The 21,505-nt window shown below is 40.5% G+C and overlaps 1 protein-coding gene across 1 annotated transcript in view; it reads left to right on the top strand.

The window, feature by feature from the left end:
* Window positions 1-21,505, top strand: part of LOC117258360 (immunoglobulin superfamily member 21-like) — a 152,324-nt gene that overhangs the window by 88,341 nt on the left and 42,478 nt on the right. Inside the window, exon 5 of the mRNA XM_033629183.2 lies at window positions 2,004-2,119. Within this exon, the coding sequence (XP_033485074.2) occupies window positions 2,004-2,119 (116 nt within the window). The remainder of the gene's footprint in view (window positions 1-2,003; window positions 2,120-21,505) is intronic.

The following is a 21,505-nucleotide window of genomic DNA, read 5'->3' as shown; positions in this document are numbered from 1 at the left end:
TTGTTGCACAGACATGAGGCTGAGATCCATCTGAACGTCTCACCCTCGAAAAGAACGCAGATCAGCATATTTCTAAAATATTTCTCTGTTAAAAGTAGAGTTGTATCGATACCGATACCAGTATTGGAAATGCCTCCGATACTGCCTAAAATGCGGCATCGGGCATCGGCAAGTACAGCCTACGACCAATCCGATACCACGCACACTATCGTTTGAACATTGCCATCGCGATGTGCGCATGTGCGATAGTCACATCGCAGGACATGCCATGTTTTCTCTTTCTTAGAACATGTAAACTTCTGTTTTGCTTCAGAAAAGCAGATCTGAAGCTCCGCTCGTTGCTCCGTTCCACTCGCCTCTCTCTCTGTTGCTCTCCTCTCTGACAACAGCAGCCCCTCCCCCTCTCATGCACACCTGCAGTCACACACTGAAAATGAGCGACATACAAGGGGGAGAAACAGTAAAGGAGGATTTATGCCTGGTATACACTACACAACTTTTCTGCCCGTTCTGAAAGTCACTATGTCACATTAAATGATTGTGGAGTCATAAAATCGTGCCGTGACTTGGCCGACAGACATGACACACTACACGATGGTACACACCAATTATCCCCAGTCGTCTTTCACGACATGTGTGATGTCATCGGGTTATTCTTGTCCTATCTTTATTACTTTTACTATTATTTGAGTCACTGTGTCTGTTCATGTGCCAGCCGAAATGTTCTAGTCACCTAAAAAGCGCCAGCAGATGGCAGGAGCTCCATTTGAAGTGCCATATGTAAACATACAAGCCACTGTATCCTCCACAACCAAGTTCCTATAAATGTTTCACAATAAAAGCCTATTTAGAAAATGGAGGGATTCTCTCAGCCAAGGTTATAAAGGGCTTTTAATTTGAAACTAGTTCTGGAAATGTTGAGTTTGTATTGATGGCGCGATGTATTAACTTTATCAAGGCAACAGGAGCCGATAAAAATATAAAGACACAGAGGGAATAATAAATAACGGCCCTTTTATAATGTAGTCTGTTTCAAATGAAGCTGGTAGCCTCTGTAGTTGTGGTCAGTAAAAGCCCCACCACTGTTTTTTTTTAAAATAAATTTTCAAGATAAAACATGAACATATATGACAGAACAAACAAACATACATTTGGCTCACACACATATATCAAGATTCAAATTTTAAATTTATACAGGTGAGAGATTCACATCCCACACAAAGAAAACAAACAAAAAAGTAAACAAATAATATATATGCATATACATATATACACGTGTACAAACACATACACACATATACACACACACACATAAAGTAAAATAAATTGAGGGCACACTGCCATGTATGATACATCCACATGATCGGAGAGAGGTGCACAGAAATAAAGGCACACCCGCCACTATTTTTCAATTTTCTTACTTTAAGTCATCTGGTGAAATTTTTTGTATTTGTTAATACAAGCCCTACATTCTACTGTAGCCTTTAAAATGCCTTTTTTTTTTTTTAACCAAATTGTGTGGCTGCACTTTAACCTGTGTCTTGATCTGTGTCAACATTGGATAATAATAATAATAAAAAAAAGTTTTATGGCATTAATTCTACAACTATGTATTTATTTCTTAATATTTTACATAGAGTTTTAGGAGTTGAGACATAAAACAATTCATATCCCATCCATTTTTATTTTATGCGCTGGTATCAGATCGGTACTCGGTATCAGCAGATACCTAAAGTTCAGGGATCGGAATCGGTATCGGGAAGGAAAAAGTGGTATCGGTACATCTCTAGTTAAAAGTATAGTTAAACTGACTGAAATGTTCCCACATGATGATCAAGTAGCAGTCTCAGCTCAGAGATATCCCCTGCATACTGACTCACCACTTAACCCTGATTGTTTCATTACTAGATAAATACCTCAAAGCTTAGATTGTCTGTTTATTTTATTTCAATTAATAAAAAGCACTTCCATGTTTGAGTGTCTTCTTTGTATTTTCTCTGCAGTACCTCCCAAGTCTATCTCTGTGGTGGCAGCTGACAGCCCGGCTCCTTTCAGTCGCTATGAGGCACAGAACTTCACTCTGGTTTGCATTGTTACAGGAGCAAAGCCAGCTCCCATGGTAAGATGGGGCCTTTTTTCTCTTTATCAGTCTTGAAGGATTCCATAGCTGAATTTGCGTCACTGCTTTGTGTGCTAGGAAGGAAAGCTCCATCCATCCATCATCCATCCATCCATCCATCCATCCATCATCCATCCATCCATCCATCCATCCATTTCTGATCATGAAAAACACTCTAAAATCTTTGGAAATCATGACAAAGTAAAATACGTATGAAATTAGGAACACCACTGGATTTGAAATGTTAAGTGCTCACAGACAGAAAGCAAACAAACAATGGCCCTGCTTGATGCCACAGCTACAGCTTTGTTTTGTACCCTCTGTGACCTCTTTGGAAAATGTATTACGAGGATTAGAGAATAGCTGCTTAAGCGATAACAGTCAAGTCCAGTGAAGAGTGGTTCACACATCCTGAATGAATGAGACAAACACATCAGCGAGATAAAGATGCCACATCTAATCATAATGTTGATAGAACACCACTTTATTTAATTTTCTATTTTTTGTTTTTATCTGTTGAACTGCATGTTCAGCGGCTCCTTTATTTAGTCACCTCTGCCCATCACTGGGTTATTGTAGTTGTGGTAAATAATGATGTTGACAGACAGATACCAATCTCTCTGGTCACAGGAACATGTATTCTGAGTATTAAACCAGATCAACACAGCAGGGGGACATCCAATCCAATCAAGCATATCTCCACATGTAGGTTGTATCTACTGTCTTAAGACCTTATTCTTATTTTGAAAAGCAGAGGTACTCACATGTTTTTCTGGGACTTAAAAAATGTCCTTCAATGAATGATTAGAGAAAAGTCAAATCAAACATTGACTGAAGAAATTACTGAAATCGTGAGTGAACAAATAATTTTTTCCTCTTCATTTGTTCACTCCATCTTGAGGGCTAATCAAATATTAGTCAAACTGTGTGCTGAACTGAACCAGTCATTCCCAGTTAATGTAATTCAGAGACAGTTCAGGGATCTTAGTATGCACCATACACCAAATTGAAAATGGCAAACTTCCTTTTTTCCTCGCAAAACTTTAGTGCAGCTTTGGAGCGTTATTTAAGATAAGATAAGATAAGATAAGATACACCTTTATTGATCCCACAATTGATAAAATCCAGTGTTACAGCAGTCAAGGGTAAAGAGTCAGATTAAAGATTTCAAAATCTAAACTTAAAAAACTTAAAACTTAAAAACTAGGCATGCAAAATAAAGTACAAAAATACAAGAAACGGTGATAAATAACAATAATAATAATAATAATAATAATAATTATAATGATGAGAAGTGGATAATAATGAGCAGTAAATAAAAATGAGCAGTGGATTAAAGAGAGCAAATCTAGTGCAAGTGATTGTATGTACAAAAAACAACAACAAGGGGGGCAGTAATACCTATAATGGTGTCCATAAAGTGTCTATGGTGCAGTTTATTGTGAGCAGTGCTGGTTATGTAGCCTGACAGCAGCAGGCAGGAAGGACCTTTGACAGCATAATTGCTACAACCATGTGTCAGTTTTTTAGTACTTAGTCTGTTAGCTGCTAACACATAATTGGAAGTACCTTTACTTCGCTAGCAGACTTTAAAATGTATTCAGGATCTTAATTTCAATATAGATTACCTCAATATGCAAATACCCTGGCAGCCACTGGACTCGGCCCAATTGTGTTTTCTAACTCGGTTGTGTTCTGGCTCCCTAGGGCCATATGTGAGCTGGCTTCGGCTCATTTCTTCTTACCAAATCTGGCCTAGATTCAGTGGCGGCGGCAGCTGATTTTTACTGGAGGTGCTGGGGGGTGGGTTTGCTTATTAATTGGAGGTGCTAAGGAGTTGTGGATATAGCCTACCAATATAAGCATGCAGGGTCCAAATCAACAAAAAATCATGCACATTGTGGAATTAGAGGGACCACACAGTGTGGCTGGTCATGGACACTGTCCTTGGCCCTGAAAGAGCCCACACTAACGCAACACAACAACACTATCAACTATGCCAGAGTATAATAAAAATAATCCCTGTACTGCGCCTATGGCAGGCTAATATGTTGTTACTCATCACTAGACATCTTTACAGAAGAATGATGCATCTGTTATTGTGATTGCTGGCAAAGGCATTGAAGATTTTATCTGCTTCCAGATCTTTGATCCTCTATCACACGAGGCCACTTGGGACTAAACACCACTCCATTTTTTCATCAAAGCGCCCGCCACACTTTTTCCACAATCACTTCAACCTGGTGGGGGGTTAGGTGCTGTTGGGCAGGACCTACCGTAAATAATGTATTATCAGGCACCCAATAATACATTATTTATGGTACGTTCACTAATTGATGCATTAGCCTATTCATAGATAGCCTATTAATAATATGACCACCAGATAATGTCACACAATTGAACAAAAACAATTTTATTCAGTGACAGTGAAAAAATGAAATTTTGTTTGAGCATTTCTTGGGGGTGCTATGGGCTTCTTTGGGGGTGCTGAAGCAGATTTATTTCTAGTTCTGTTTATTTCCATTTCTTATACAGAAATGAACTGGGTGTGGTTGACTCACAGATGCAGACCAAAGTCTCTGTCGAGTTTAGTTAAACACAAGAGAGATTATAGTTATTTAGTTTTAGTAGCCTTCATTTTTTCATTGACTCACTGAGGATTAAAGGTAGGGATGGGTACCGAACTCCGGTATTGAATGAGCCCCGGGGCTACATTCTTCAAGACCGCAGTATTGATAAGCTCTGACCTTAACGGTTCTGCTATCGGTACTGGAGCAGTCGCGTTTTTTTTTTTTTTTAAACAAGATAAACGTTATCTTGCACATTTATCTCACCAACTCCGTCAGTTATCCGTCATTGTATCATAATTTTCGCTATTCTCCCTGAAGACGAGAGACAGCGCATACACCAACTCAAGCTCGTAGCCTGCCTTTAGATAGATAACGATGGCGGAGAGAGCCAAACGGTCGAAAGTGTGGCTTTACATTACAAGAGTCGATGCAGACACAGCGCGTTGTCACGAGTGTGACAAATGTTTTGCGTGTAAGGGCGGCAACGCAAGTAATTTGTCAAAACACCTTGCGAAAGTGCATCATATTCAGACAGAAAGATGTACAGGGTTTGACTGCCCTAGCACAGCTAGTTCATTTACCAGTCCAGGTTTGTAACATTATGCTAGCAGCCAACACGTGGAGTTAATAACCATTAGCTATTTTGCGACCCTATTTACTAAATAGGGTTTCCGACACAAGATAACGGCTTACCGGCGACGGAGAAGCCCGGCTCCAGGTCCAATATTTTCCTCTCTGTTGGTGTCATGACTGTCCAGAAGTACCTGAACAGCCGAGCCGTGGTGGCACACAGGTATGTGACGTGTCAGAGGAGAAAGGAGCCGTTCACATTTCTCTTTGTGGCAGGTAACGGTCCACAAACCTCACCGCACTTTAGGGACTGTTCTTTACTTATGAAGGGACTGTTCTTTACTTATGAAGGGACTTGTCAGGGGAGGAGGGTGGCTGGTTGATTTTTTTTTTTTAATTTATTTTATTTTGATCCCCCCATGTTAATCACTTATTGATGCTGTTTTTGAAGTATGAATAAGTCAATAAGTAATTTATTCCATAGAAATATCATTGATGTATTATAGAAAAGTGATTTATCTTTTTATAAATGACAAAAGATACTTTCACTGGTATCGTACCGTTGGTCCCAATTTTGGTACCGTGACAACACTATTATTTTATTTATTTTACATTTCAAGTTGTAAAAAGTAAAATGTTTTGTTAAAAAACTATTTTGTTGCATAATTAGAATTGAGAAAATAAAGTAATTTATGATCTTAATTTGTTTTTTTCTTCCTCAAAAAGTATCGATAAGAGTACCGTTAAAATACCGGATCAATAAGCAGAATCGATAAAAATAGTAGTACCGTTAAAATCTTAACAATACCCATCCCTAATTAAAGGGTAGCTTCGCTATCTTTCAGTCTGTACCCCATTTTCCCACATGTTTGTGTCTAAGTAACTAATGGGAACAACAATTTTTGAAACTGGTTTAGTGTTAAACAAGAGGGCAGCAGTCTGCAGCAGTGAAACAGGCTGATATAATCACTTGGGGCAATTGTGTACCCTCAATGTATGTCCACTAAAAGTGTTTGTTTGTGTCACTGGCAGGCTCAGATTATTATTATTATAAGTGTCTAACAATATTATAAAAAGGATCCTTACAGAGATAGACCTTTGTGCTAAAGAGAAAGATCCTTTTAGTTTGACCAAAAACAGCCCCGAAATTGCTATCACCACTTCACCAGACTCCATTTAAATAAACAGTAGTTTTAGCATGTGCAGAGCCAGTATATTTTCACATCTAACTGGATGAATAAGATTTTATTTTAACCAAACCAGAGTTGGTGATTGTTGGAATAGTGGAAAGACAAACCAAAGCGGCCTTTGTGAGTTTTATTTTGTTTTTGTGGACTTTTGAAGAAGTGTGTTTTACAATGATAAAATTATTGTTGATTAGGGACCTCGGCCGAAGGTCTTTCTTTCTTTATTCATTATTCTTTCTCCCGCTGCGTCTTTCAGGCCAAATCTGACTCCTAAACATGTTCAAATCCTCACCAAAATGTCAGGACTGGTGAAAAATTTGATAAAATGAAAGAATTAACCCCTAAAGTGCCAAAATGGGCTCTCTAGCACCACCTAGGTACACTAAAATGGCCACTGCAGCCCATAGGAATGTCGTAACTCGCTCGTGTGATGACATTTTTGATTCCACATATATAAAAAATGACATGCTTTTGGGAGAAGTGTATCTCTCTCACCATCACATTATTTTGATAATTGGACCAATGGTTTGGGAATGGGAAGAACTTGTTCGAGGAGTTAAAGGGATAGTGCACCCAAAAATGAAAATTCAGCCATTATCTACTCACCCATATGCCGACAGAGGCCCTGGTGAAGTTTTAGAGTCCTCACATCCCTTGCGGAGATCAGTGGGGGGAGCGGCTAGCACACCTAATGGCTGACGGCGCCCCAGACTAACGTCCAAGAACACAAAATTGAAACCACAAAATATCTCCAACATGCTCATCCGTAGTGATCCAAGTATCCTGAAGCCCAAACATAAAAAGTTGTTTCGAAAAACGTCATATGAACTCTGTTTTTAGCCTCACTGTAGCCTGTAACTCTGACTGCTTCTTTGTGCTCCGCGCTCACGTGCGCGTGCTTGCGCGAGACCAGCGGAAGCATGAGAGACTTTAGGGACCACGAGTAACCCTGCGTTCTCAGAGCGCAGTGTTCTGGTGGGATAATATGGCACTATGAGCTCACTAAGATATGATGGAGCTTGACCATTTAGAGCTTTATAAGTTAACAGTAGGATTTTAAATTCAATTCTGGATTTTACAGGGAGCCAGTGCAGAGAAGCTAAAACAGGAGAAATATGATCTCGTTTCTTAGTTCCTGTTAGTACACGTGCTGCTGTATTCTGAATTAGCTGGAGAGTTTTTAAGGACTTACTAGAGCTACCTGATAATAGAGAGTTACAGTAATCCAGCCTAGAGGTAACAAAAGCGTGGACCAATTTTTCTGCATCTTTTCGGGTCAGGATAGGCCTAATTTTCGCAATATTACGCAGATGAAAAAATGCAATCCGTGAGGTTTGTTTTAAATGAGAATTAAAAGACAAATCTTGATCAAATGTTACTCCGAGGTTTCTTACGGTAGTGTTAGAGGCCAGAGCAATGCCATCTAGAGAAACTATGTCATCAGATAAAGAATCTCTGAGTTGTTTGGGGCCAAGAACAATAACTTCAGTTTTGTCTGAATTTAACATCAGGAAATTGGTGCTCATCCAATTTTTTATGTCTTTAAGGCAGTTATGGAGTTTAGTTAATTGATTACTTTCTTCTGGCTTCATCGATAAATACAACTGTGTATCATCCGCATAACAATGGAAATTTACAGAGTAATTTCTAATGATGTTGCCTAAAGGAAGCATATATAGAGTAAATAGGATTGGTCCGAGCACAGAACCTCACGGAACTCCAAAACAAACTTTAGTACGTAAGGATGATTCATTATGAACGTCAACAAACTGAAAACGATCAGATAAATAAGATTTAAACCAGCTTAGTGCAGAACCTTTTAGGCCAATTAAGTGATCCAGTCTCTGCAGTAAAATTTGATGGTCAATAGTGTCAAACGCCGCACTAAGATCTAATAAAACAAGTACAGTTTGTGGCAATATGTTTGATATTTCTAAATAATTCACACTGACGACATAAGCTGGAGGCTGAAACGGGCACGAGTGCGAGGTCCCACCCAACGCTGCTCCCAGCTTTAATTATTAGGGACCTCGGCTGAAGGGCGAGGACCCTATTGTTTTTGTAGCGTTTATTAGGGACCAAGCCCGGAGGCAGAGGACTCCTCACAGAGGACCCTATTGTTTTTGCTGCGTTTATTATTCTTTATTATTATATTATTAGGGACCTCGGCAATGACTCAAATAACTTATTGATGAAGTCATCTGGAATGGCAAAGAAAGCAGTCTTGCAGGACTCCCAGAGTTCATCTAGATTCTTTGGTTTCATCTTCCAAGCCTCCTCCTTCATCTTACCCCAGACATGCTCAATAATGTTCATGTCTGGTGATTGGGCTGGCCAATCCTGGAGCACCTTGACCTTCTTCACTTTCAGGAACTTTGATGTGGAGGCTGAAGTATGAGAAGGAGCACCATCCTGTTGAAGAATTTGCCCTCTCTTGTGGTTTGGAATGTAATGGGCAGCGAGAACCTCTTGATACTTCAGGCTGTTGATGTTGCCATCCACTCTGCAGGTCTCTCGCACACCCCCATACTGGATGTAACCCCAAACCATGATTTTTCCTCCACCAAACTTGACTGTTTTCTGGGTGAATCTTGGGTCCATGCGGGTTCCAACAGGTCTTCTGCAGTATTTGCGGCGATTGGGATGCAGTTCAATGGATGATTCATCAGAAAAATCAACTTTCTGCCACTTTTCCACTGTCCATCCTTTCTGCAAGCTGTGGGCCTTGGCAAATGCAGCACGATTCTTTTGTTGTCTTCTGTTTAATTTTTGTTTTGTGAGCAGTAATTCGGCCATGGAGACCATTGCGTGAGAGAATTCGACAAACTGTTCTGGTAGATACAGGGGTTTCTGGTGACCAGTTCTGATGTAGCTCTGCTGCAGTTGAAAAAGGGCTGGCCCTGGACTGCCAAAGCAACAAACAGTCCTCTCTAACAGTTGTGTTACGGGGTCTGCCTGACCTGGGCTTGTCATGAATGTCACCAGTTTCTTCAAATCTTTTTTTTATCCTCTCCACTTGACGTTTGGATACACTGAAGATGTCTGCCACCTCAGCAGCAGACTTGGTCTTCAGGCTCTTGATGATCAGCACTTTGGTCTGTGGTTGAATCTTTGGCATGTTGTCAGCGGTCAGGTTGCACTTCACATGAAGGTCTGGTGTGCTGGGGTTCTTTTTATACACACCTGGGAATGTGTTAATTACAGTATTTGTCACAGGTGGAGCTCTAATCTGTGATTGGTTGAATCGTTTAAAGACACGACAAGACTTTTGTCCAAGCAAGATCTGACCTTTCTGTCCTAATTAATTGATAAAACTCAATGAATGATACACAACTTTATTTTGGTATAATAAGCATAATCTAAAGGCCTTTGCCTTTCATATAAGCTATTTCTGATCCCAATTGATCAACTACAAGTCAGGTTATTATTTGTTGTTCCTACAACTAGGATAAGCGACAAGACTTTTGTCAGGGACTGTATGTCTGTGTTCGGAACGAGTGTATCCCACGGTTTGGGAAGTGGAAGGACAGACACAGGCCTGTGTGTGTGTGTGTGTGTGTGTGTGTGTGTGGTCACACACACCTGACAGGATGACATTGACCAAATTGACCAGCTCATGTGTCTCATTCCTACAATTTCCTAAATAAATGCCTGATAACAAAAACTTGTAAATACAAGATTTCCTGGTGAAACTCTTTGGCCTCATTAAGAATTTGAATCAAATCTGTAGCTACAACTGTGCTGGATCAAATACATGTAGTCCTGCTCAGTTTTTCCACTGAAATTAACAATATATATTTGTGTCTGCCTGCTGTTACTTATATCCTTACAGCAGCCAGTACACATCAATCAAGCTTTCACTAGGTCACATGATTTCAAATGAATGTGGTTGTGTTGTTCGATCATCACACATGTCAAAGTTTCATTAGGTCACATGGCTTATGTCTACAACTTTCAAAATATAAGCTCACACCACCTTCATAAGAACCCTTTACTTCTTTAACCCTGCGGGCCCCCTTATAAAAAAAAATCACACCTGTCACCTTCAGGATGTTTTTCGTCCTTGTCGAAAAACAACCATGAAAATATTAAATATTAATATTTTTTCTATTTTTTTTTTTTTTTTGCTTAAATCTTTTAACCAACTCCTACTCAGATTAAACATATCAAATATCCATTCCTTTTGAGGATTTTTAACCCTTTATATGCCATTTTATTTACATGAAGTCACTGTTACTTTTATGAAAAAAACATGAATTATGATTTACTTTATATATAATAAATGTTAGATGGATTTTTTTTATTTATTTATTTATCACAGTCTGTGATATGTGAATGATTAATAACAACACCCATTTTGATGCATTAGTATTTTTTGGGGCAGTTTCAATTTTTTTTATAAACAGTGACACCTTTCCCCTTCGGGACGTTTTTTTGTCCTTGTTGAAAAACAACCATAAAAATATTAATATATTTTTCTACGTTTTTTTTTTTTTTTGCGTAAATCTTTTAACCAACTCCTACTCATATTATACATACCAAATATTCATTGTGGGTGTATGTAAGAGAGAGAGCGAGAGAGAGAGAGAGAGGGAGATGGAGAAAACAGTAATGTAACCTTGCAGCAACCTGCAGCTCATAATTTGCAATTTTTAGCTACACAATTACACACATGCACACACACACACACAATATTTTTTTTAGTAGCTATACAGCCACAGCCCCCAGACATCCATATCAACACTAACATAGCATTTATTTTATTTTATTTGCAACAATGGCTTGCAAATCTCAATATGATTATAATATGATTATTGTCACATATGTATACTATCAGATATTAATATATACTTATCGTATTGTACCACAATAGCCAGAATTATAATTATATTATTACTTTCATTAATGTTGTTGTAAGCTATTAACATTATTGTCTGTCCTGCATCTCTCTCTGTCTCTGTCTCCCCTTCTGTCTCATTGTGTCATACAGATTACCATTAATGTATTATGTTGATCTGTTCTATACGTCATCTATTGCGTGTCTGTTGTCCTCCTACCCATACGGCCAGTGTAGCATGTCCTGGTTTTTTTTTTTAACATTAACATGACAAACAGCAAGGCTACGGCCAACAAGTTAATGTACTGACACTCCTCAGACAGACACACACATACCGGACAGCCTCTCAGTCCTTAGCCGCTAACGTTAGCTCATGTACAACACAGGTACCACACAGAAACTTTAACAAAGTGTCATAATGTGCTTCTAGTGACTGTCAAATCGCCAGCGAAAGTTGTTTACACTGCCTGCTCTCATGGGACAAAGATCCTCTGTGAAGGAAGACGGTTCACTCTGCTCTGTCGCCAGGAACAAAGGGAGGCAAACATCCTCTCTGTGGAAGAGGGTTCACTTTGCTGCAGGGTTCACCAAACGTTTTTTTTTTTTCTTTTAATAAATTGAACACACATTAAAGAACATACAAGATCCTGTAGAGAATTAATACATATAATACAATACAAATAACATTGTCAAATTAAAAAGGAAGAGGATTTTTTTAAAGTCAAATAAAATATTGGGGATTTATGTAAAAATATACATATAGGAGTCATGTGGGACTGCTGACCAAGATGGCTGCCTAGGCTGAACTCCCCCAAAAAATCACCCAACTCTGTCCAAATTCGGTGAAAATCTCCACTACATGAGGAGCAACACTGAGTGAGAAGGCATAGAAGCATTGTGCACGTAAATTGGCCCACTTAAAAACCGTGTAATTGTACTACGGAGATGGCATCAGGCTCAAAACCGAGGTCGGCTAAACAGGGCGTTAGCTACGTTAATATGGCTAGCGGCACACCAGCTAAGATAGCATCCTCGGCGATGGAAGATAGCACACCACCGGTTGCTACAAATATGCTAACAGAGCTCCGAGCAACTCTCCAAAAGGCGATGCAGGAAATGGCTCAAGTTAGCGACATCCTTAAGGACCTACAGTCCGATGTTAAATCAGTCAAGTCATCCCAGGCTAAGATGAAAACAGATGTCACTGCCATTTATGAGAGACTCGACCGAGCCGACTCGTGCATCATGGATCTGGAGACGGAAAACGAGCGACTGTCTAGAGAATTAAAACAAAGAAACAAACAACATGAAGACCTGCAGAGAGCCGTGCAGGATGCTGCTAACAGAGATAGACGTCTCAACCTACGCTTGGTCGGCTTGAAGGAGAGACTGGAGAGTGGCGCACCGCGGGAGTATGTGAGGCGGATCATCTCTGAGGCGCTGGGAATACATATGTGAGGATACTTTCTTGGAATATTAACGGAGTAAAAGACCCAGTAAAGAGGAGGAAATGTTTAAGTTACCTAAAATCTAAACAGGCCGACTTGGCATTTATCCAAGAAATGCACCTGGTGGACTCAGAGGTGGTTAAACTTAAAAGGGATTGGGTTGGGCAGATATTTCACAGCTCAATTAACAGTAAGAAGCGTGGAGTTGCAATTTTAGTCCACAAGAGTTTGAATTTTGTATTATTAAAACAACACAAAGATGAAGAAGGGAGACTGATATGTGTGGAAGCCATAATCAATGGAATGAAGTTAAATCTGTGTAATATATACGCTCCCAATGTGGAGGATGCTAATTTTTTTCAAGTAAATAAATTACTAGGAGGCATTACGGATGGGCATACAGTGATGGGGGGAGACTTCAGTCAAATTCAGGATCATGTCCTAGATAGAACAGCTTATAATAAAAGCATACCTAAGGACAGACTGGCAATACACCTACTAATGAAAGACCTAGGATTGGTGGACATCTGGAGATTAAGTAACCTGAGAGAAAAGGAGTACACTTTTTACTCTCATAAGCATAAATCCCACTCAAGATTGGACTATTTTTTAATTTCTAAAAGTATGATTGAATCTATTGTTGAGTGCAAAATCGGTGTTATCGCTCTCACAGACCATGCAGCAGTGGAACTATGTGTAGCAGCAGAAACAGACTCTGTCAAAAGGAATAGGTGGAGACTCAACACATCTCTATTTCAAGACTCAGTATTTGTTGAATCACTGTCTCAGGGCCTTAAGAGCTTTTTTGAAATTAACGTCGGATCCACAGATAAAATAGGTACAGTGTGGGAGGCATCTAAAGTGTTTATACGGGGTAAGATTATAGCATACTCTAGTAAAAGAAAAAGAGAAAGCCTCGAGAAGTTGAAAAAATTGGAGTCTCAGCTGAAGGAAAAAGAAAAACAATTAGCAAGTAATTATAGTGACTCATTACTTAAACAAGCATGTGCTTTGAAACTGGACTTAAATAAGATTTATAACAGACAGTCTGAATATGCTCTGTTTAGATTGAAAACAACATTTTATGAGAGTGGGGAAAAATCGGGCAAATTATTGGCCAGACAGCTCAAGCAAAAGGAGGCTGGCTACTTAATTTCTGGTATCAAAAATGAAAAGGGTGATGTAGTCACAAATACAAAAGATATTAATCAGGTGTTTCAAAATTTTTATTCAAGGCTCTATACTTCAAAGATAAATTTAGACCCGGACAAGCTGAATGGGTTTTTCTCAAAAATTGAACTTGAAAAGTTGTCTTCAGATCAGGTTGAGGTGCTAGATGCCCCTACTTTGGAATCAGAAGTTAGAGCAGCTATTAAATCAATGAAACCTGGGAAATCTCCAGGATTAGACTGCTTCCCAGTGGAGTATTACAAAAAATACATAGATATGCTGGCACCTATCTTGACTGAAGTTTATTTGGAGTCAATTTCACAAGGGCAGCTTCCAAATACATTTAACGAGGCTCTGATATCATTAATCCTCAAAAAGGATAAGGATCCGTTGGATCCAGGTGGTTTCCGCCCTGTCAGTTTAGTAAATGTAGATTGTAAAGTTCTCACTAAAGTCCTGGAAATGAGGCTTGAAAATGTTCTACCAGATATTATTCATGAAGACCAGGTGGGGTTTGTAAAGGGAAGGTCATCCTCAGACTACCTTAGAAGGTTGCTCCACCTTATCTGGATGAACCGCCAGGAAAATACTCCAGTGGCAGCCTTCTCCCTTGATGCGGAGAAGGCATTTGATAGGGTTGAGTGGGTTTTTTTAACATATGTCTTGGAAGCCTTTGGTTTTGGGTCTGGATTTATCGACTGGGTTAAAATGATTTATACAGAGCCGAGGGCATCAGTTCTCACCAATGGTCAAATGTCCCCCTTTTTTCAGCTCTCACGAGGGTCAAAACAAGGAGATCCACTTTCATCTTTATTGTTCACTTTATTTCTAGAACCACTTGCAATAGCAATAAGGACGGAAGAGGGAATTAAGGGAGTGAAGGCGGGGGGCAGAGATCATAAATTATTCCTGTACGCGGACGACATTCTCTGGATATCCTCAGACCCAACTTTGTCAGCCCCCATTCTTTTAGATACAATTGAAACATTCTCACAAATATCTGGTTATAAAATTAACTGGCACAAATCTGAGGTTATGCTGGTGTCCAGGGGGTGTCATCCTGCAGCAGTTAGTGCATTCCAATTCAAATGGTTACCATCAGGGATGAAGTATCTGGGAATAAAACTGTGTACTGACATGAACAATATAATACATCTCAATATGTCTCCACTGCTTCAGAAAATAAAAAATAATCTAGATAAATGGAAATCAATCAATCTTACACTCTGGGGAAAAATTAACACCATTAAAATGGTAGTTGCTCCGAAGTTTAACTACATATCAATGATGGTACCAGTGACAATTCCTTTAGGAATTTTCAAGCAGTATAATCAGATAATTAAGGACTGCGTGTGGAATGGAAAGAAGCCTAGAATTGGTATGCAAAAGCTTTATGACCCAAGGTGTAAAGGAGGCCTAGCCTTGCCCAATGTCAAACTTTATAATATTACATTTGAAATGTCAAAACTTGCCAGGCATTGGGGTAGTTATGGTTCACACCTTGGATGGACACAAATAAAAAAGGAAATCACAGCCCCATTCGAACCAATAGAGACCTTGTCACAGAAGGTTGCGGGTGTTCAGACTGGTGAGGAGAGTAAACCAATTCTGCAGCCTTCTAGAGCAGCGTGGGCAAAGTTACACAAGATGCTTGGAATATCCCAAAACAGACAAGAGTACTCCTCTATTTGGAACAATCCATTTATTAAAATAGAAAATAGACCCTTTTTGTGGAAATCCTGGCTGGCGGGGGATTTGAATAAGATAGGAGACTTGTACAAGGATAGGGTGTTTTTGTCATTTCAGGAGATGAGTGAACATTTCTGTACGAAGGAGAAGGGAGATTTTTGGAAGTACCTCCAATTATGAAGTAGTATCGGAGCCACAGGCATCAAATCAGGCGAAGGGGAAAATATGGTAAAACATTTTTTTGAGTTTCCTAGATCTGCTCACTCTGCCTCAGTCCTTTACAATATGGTTGCAGATGCTCAGTGTGGAAAGTATGAAAATTTAAGATTAACTTGGCAAAAAGATCTAAACTGTAACATTGAAGAAGATGCATGGAAAGACATAGTAATAAATACAGGGTGGCCCAACAGGGATGCCCGGGGTAAATTTACACATAATTTACACACAATTTACACACACAAGATTATCCACAGGTACTTTTACACACCAGTAAGACTTAATAGAATGGGTTTGTTACAGAACAACTTATGTTGGAAGTGTAAGGCAGAGGCAGGTACCTTCTTACACTCACTGTGGGAATGCCCTTTGAGTTTTCCTTTTTGGAAAAAAGTCATTGTAAAATTGAGTGAATGGCTTCAAAAATCCTTGCCGGAATCCCCCCGACTTTGTCTCCTAGGGGATAGATCCACCAGGAATATTAAAAGTAGAATTTGGTTTAGCACTGACAGGTTTCATCACTGCAGCTAGAATTATTCTTCGCCACTGGAAGAGTCAGACTCAACCAGCACTTACTGACTGGGTTAAGATGATGACCGATAATGCCTCCTATGAACTGATGATAGCTATATGATAGTTTATTTCATTGAGCTGACAGTTCCTTGGGAAGACTCAGTGGAAGAAGCCTATGAAAGAAAAAAGCTTAGATATGCAGACTTAGGAGCAGAAGCTGAGCAGCGAGGATGGAAGACTAGGATTTGTCCAGTGGAAGTGGGGTGTAGGGGATTCATAGCAAGATCAACTGTCTCACTCCTGGGGGAACTCGGAGTGCGGGGACAGAATTTGAGGAAGACAGTGAGGGAAATGTCAGATGAAGCAATTAAATGCAGCCAGTTTATCTATTACAGAAGAAATAATGTCAGCTGGGGGCCAGCAGGGGGAACTACTAAGCAGGGCACATAACTCCTTGAGATCAGGTGGAGAGATCCACTTCCTGTCAGGAGAAATCCAGAAAGAGGAAGTATTTAAGTGTGGGAGTGGCCTATTGGAATCCATTTTGTTTGAGGCCATGCGGCAAGGTGAGTGTGTTTGCTGATCCTGTAAGTTCATTTAGCTCCTTTAACTTTAGCTTATATTGTAGTTATGCTATGTAGCGTGTGAAATAGAGTATGGTGAATGTGCTAGTAAAGGTAGTATCAGCATTGCTTCTGCCTGGAGCTCGCATGTACAGAGTCTGGGTTTGGTTGAAGGTGGCAGTGCTGTTTGGGCTGAGATCACTGTCCAGCCTCCTGGAGGTGTCATTGTTGTGAGGGCTCGTCCTGGGGAGGTAGACTGTACAGCCTAACCCGGCGGGGGAGTGTGATAGCCTTGCCATAATAGCTTATCGTAGGGCTTAGGAGGATTATTCACTGAATGCTGATCCCTTTTTTTTTTTTTTTTTTTAATTAGAGCACAAACTTCTTGTGTTTATTTGAAAAATAAGTTAAATGATAACAAAGGAAAATTTTTCCAGGTCTGGGGCAATTTTTTGAATCACATAAAAGATGGGAATAAGGACCTATAACAGGTGAGGGGAGAAAGACAAATGTATACTTTATTCAACACCCTTCATGGCTGAGAATTTATGGGATTTAGTATTTTGTATGATGATGTAGGATGGATGATGTGCTGTCTTGTTTTATTTATGTGCTGAGATGTATAGTTTTGTTTAATTGTATTTTACATGATTGTTTTGTTTACATTTGTTGAAACCAAAATTCAAATAAAAACTTAAATGACAAAAAAATATATATATAGACATATAAATAATTATATAATTAAAGATATGTAGGCTATGTTAGGTGAATACTCCTGTCAGTGACCCTGACCACTGGCATTGGCAAAAGAACTGGAGTTGGTCCCCAGACGCTGCACTGCGGCTGCCCACTGCTCCCAGTGTATACAGTAGGATGGGTTAAATGTATGTAATGTGCTGAGAAAGGACAATAAAGAAAACTAGGAGATAACAAAAGAATAAAGAGATTTCAAAGACTTAAAAAATAAGGGACATGAATCAAACAAACAAGAAACGAGATATATCCCCAGTCATGCACACCCAGTTTTAATAAACTCAGTACTGTTTTTCATCACATATATTGTTTTGTCTTCATTCAATGCAGTTAGCACATATTGTTATTGCGCCATTGGTTTTGGCCTTGGTGCCCCACATTTTGGCCGTGATGCCCCAATAAATTTGTATTTATCAAAGGCCAAATTGGCCTTGCCCTAAAAATATCTTAACTCCAGGCCTGTATTCGTGTATTTCCTCTCCTGTTTCTGTCCTCGAAGGGGCCATTTGCAGTGTGCTGCTTTTTTATGTGCTGCTGCCTCCATTGGCTGAGCGTCTCTGCTGACATAAGATAAAAGTCATGAGCGAAAATATGCACCACACAGCCAGAAAAAGAACCTCTTAGGCAGGGCAAGTAAGAATTTAGATGGGGCAAGTAGATTTGAGAAGTACTTGCCCGGCAGGGCAAGTAGGAAAAAACCTTAACGTCGGACCCTGCATATTGTAATGTACTGTAATATAAAGTCCCTCTATTGCGTTCTCTTGACATTGCTTGTTTTATAGACATTTTGACTCATACAAATAATTCGCACTGTCTACGTGAGCTGGAGGCCGACAGCGAGAGCCTGAGTTCCCGTTCATCGCTGCTTGCAGCTTTAATTAGGGCCCGAGCGACGACGAAGTCATCAGAGGACCCTATTGAAATCCCGCTGTTTATTATTAGGGCCCGAGCACCTAGCGGTGCGAGGACCCTATTGAAATGCAAGGATTTTTAGGGCCCGAGCAACGATGAAGTCGTCCATGAGGACCCTATTGAAATCGCGCTGTTTATTATTATTATTCTTGCGACATTTCGTGTCCCAATTTCGGACCTTTCCCAAATTTGAAAATGCTTCTAACTCTCCACATTCCTCCGGCCACATCCGAAATTCGATATTTTTGGGCGGTTGCACATGGTGGACGCGAAATGCCGAAATAGCGCCCCCTACAAATTTTCAAAATACCCTCCCCATTAGGGTTAGTTTGTCGTAGGCAAACGAAATTTGGTACACACATGTATCATACCCAGACGCACAAAAAAGTCTCCTGACGTCATGGTAAAATCCCAACAGGAAGGCGGCCATTTTGTTTTGAATTTTTCCATTACGGCGATTTCCACAACTTACTTTTGAACGAACTTGTCCTAGGGATTTTGTCCAATCGACTTCAAAGTTGGTACAGATCATCCTGAGAACATGCTGATCAAAAGTTATCAAAAGCTTTTCTCTATGTCAAGGGGCGTGGCCGCTAGGGCGTGACAAATTTTGGCGACTTTTCGTTTTCTTGCCATCGAATTTCGAACGGCTCTCCCGCCCACACACTTGATCTCAGCAGCTTCAAACTTGCTGGACATGATGATGGCTCCACCCCAAACACCCCGATATGTTAATATCCCACCTTACTCATAGCGCCCCCCGGTGGCAACAGGAAGTGACTAGTTTTTACTTTAACACGTTCTAATGCCACAAACTACGTCTAATGGTGTCCATGTAGCGTGTGGCGACTATCGATCCCTCGCCACTAAATACATTTGGCATTTTGATGGCTTCAGCGACCTCATATCCTCATGAAAATTGATACACAGGTCAAGAATGGCGAGCTCTTGCATCTGATAGGGGCGTCGCCCATGGGGGGGACAAAATGCCTCTATAGCGCCCCCTTGAAATTTTCAAAAAACCCTCCCCAAAAGGGTTTTTTTGGAGTTGGAACATGAAAATTGGTACCACTGTGTATGTTGTCCAGACGCACATAAAAGTCTCTGGCACCAATGGTCTACTCCAAACAGGAAGTTGGCCATTTTGATTTTGACTTGTCATTTTGTCGTGATTTCCACATGTTGTATTTTAACAAACTAGTCCTAGGGATTTCATCCAATCGACTTCAGATTTTTTACAGATCATCCAGAGACCATGCTGATGGAAAGTTATTGAAAGCTTTTCTCTATGTCAAGGGCCGTGGCCGCTATGGTGCCTCCCCTCGCCACCAAATACGTTTGGCTTTTTGATGGCTTCAGCGACCTCATATCCTCATGAAAATTGATACACAGGTCAAGAATGGTGAGCTCTTGCATCTGATAGGGGCGTCGCCCATGGGGGGGACAAAATGCCTCTATAGCGCCCCCTTGAAATTTTCAAAAAACCCTCCCCTAAAGGGTTTTTTTGGAGTAGGAACATGAAAATTGATATACATGTGTATGTTGTCCAGACGCACATAAAAGTCTCTGGCACCAATGGTCTACTCCAAACAGGAAGTCGGCCATTTTGATTTTGACTTGTCATTTTGTCGTGATTTCCACATGTTGTATTTTAACAAACTAGTCCTAGGGATTTCATCCAATCGACTTCAAATTTTTTACAGATCATCCAGAGACCATGCTGATGGAAAGTTATTGAAAGCTTTTCTCTATGTCAAGGGCCGTGGCCGCTATGGTGCCTCCCCTCGCCACCAAATACGTTTGGCATTTTGATGGCTTCAGCGACCTCATCCCCTCATGAAAATGGATACACAGGTCAAGAATGGCGAGCTCTTACATCTGATAGGGGCGTCGCCCATGGGGGGGACAAAATGCCTCTATAGCACCCCCTTGAAATTTTCAAAAAACCCTCCCCATAGGGTAAAAATAGGTACACATGTGTATGTTGTCCAGACGCACATAAAAGTCTCCGGCACCAATGGTCTACTCCAAACAGGAAGTCGGCCATTTTGATTTTGACTTGTCATTTTGGCCTGATTTCCACATGTTGTATTTTAACGAACTAGTCCTAGGAATTTCATCCAATCGACTTCACATTTTTTACAGATCATCCAGAGACCATGCTGATCAAAAGTTGTGCTCTGCATGTCTGTAGGTCAAAGGGCGTGGCCACTATGGCGCTGCCATTTTTGATCCATCACCATGCATATTCAAGCAGCTCTCTCTCCCACATAATTCATCCAAACTGCTTCAAAATTTCTGTACATGATAAGAGCCCCGCCCTCAAGGCTTCCATATGCTCGAAGGCAATCTTGCTCATGGCGACCCCTTGTGGAAACAGGAAATGCCATCTTTTACACTGACAAACACCAACCTCAAGCTCCTGACCTGATCATCTCCATTTTGTGGCCACATGACGATCAAGTTGATGAATCTCCACAGTGACACACGTGTCCTGTCATGTTGCAGGCTGCCGCAGAGGCAGTGGCGACTTTTCATCCTTCGCCACGGAACATCAACTTGGTATAAATCCTTCGTGCATTGTCTGATTTGCTCGATATTTCACATGTGTGATGAGGGTCCACCCCTGAATGCACATGGCCACATCTGGTTACGCTCACAGCGCCACCGGGTGGATGAATGAAACAGTGCTTTTTTCGCTCCTGCCAGGTTTTTCCTTGCTTCGCGCCACAGCCCCAGTGTGCCGCAGTTGCATGGGGGAGCGAGGGCCCGGTCACAGCTGCTTGCAGCTTTAATTAGGGCCCGAGCGACGACGAAGTCGTCCGAGGACCCTATTGAAATCGTGCTGTTTATTATTATTATTATTATTCTTGCGACATTTCTTGCCCCAATTTCGCCCCTTTCCCAAATTTGAAAATGCTTCTAACTTTCCACATTTGTCCGGCCACATCCGAAATT

This window comes from Epinephelus lanceolatus, chromosome 8 (assembly GCF_041903045.1).
Source record: "Epinephelus lanceolatus isolate andai-2023 chromosome 8, ASM4190304v1, whole genome shotgun sequence".
Taxonomy (NCBI): Eukaryota; Metazoa; Chordata; class Actinopteri; order Perciformes; family Serranidae; genus Epinephelus; species Epinephelus lanceolatus.
The sequence above is the reverse complement of the archived record's forward strand: the minus strand, read 5'-3'. Positions and strand labels throughout refer to the sequence as shown.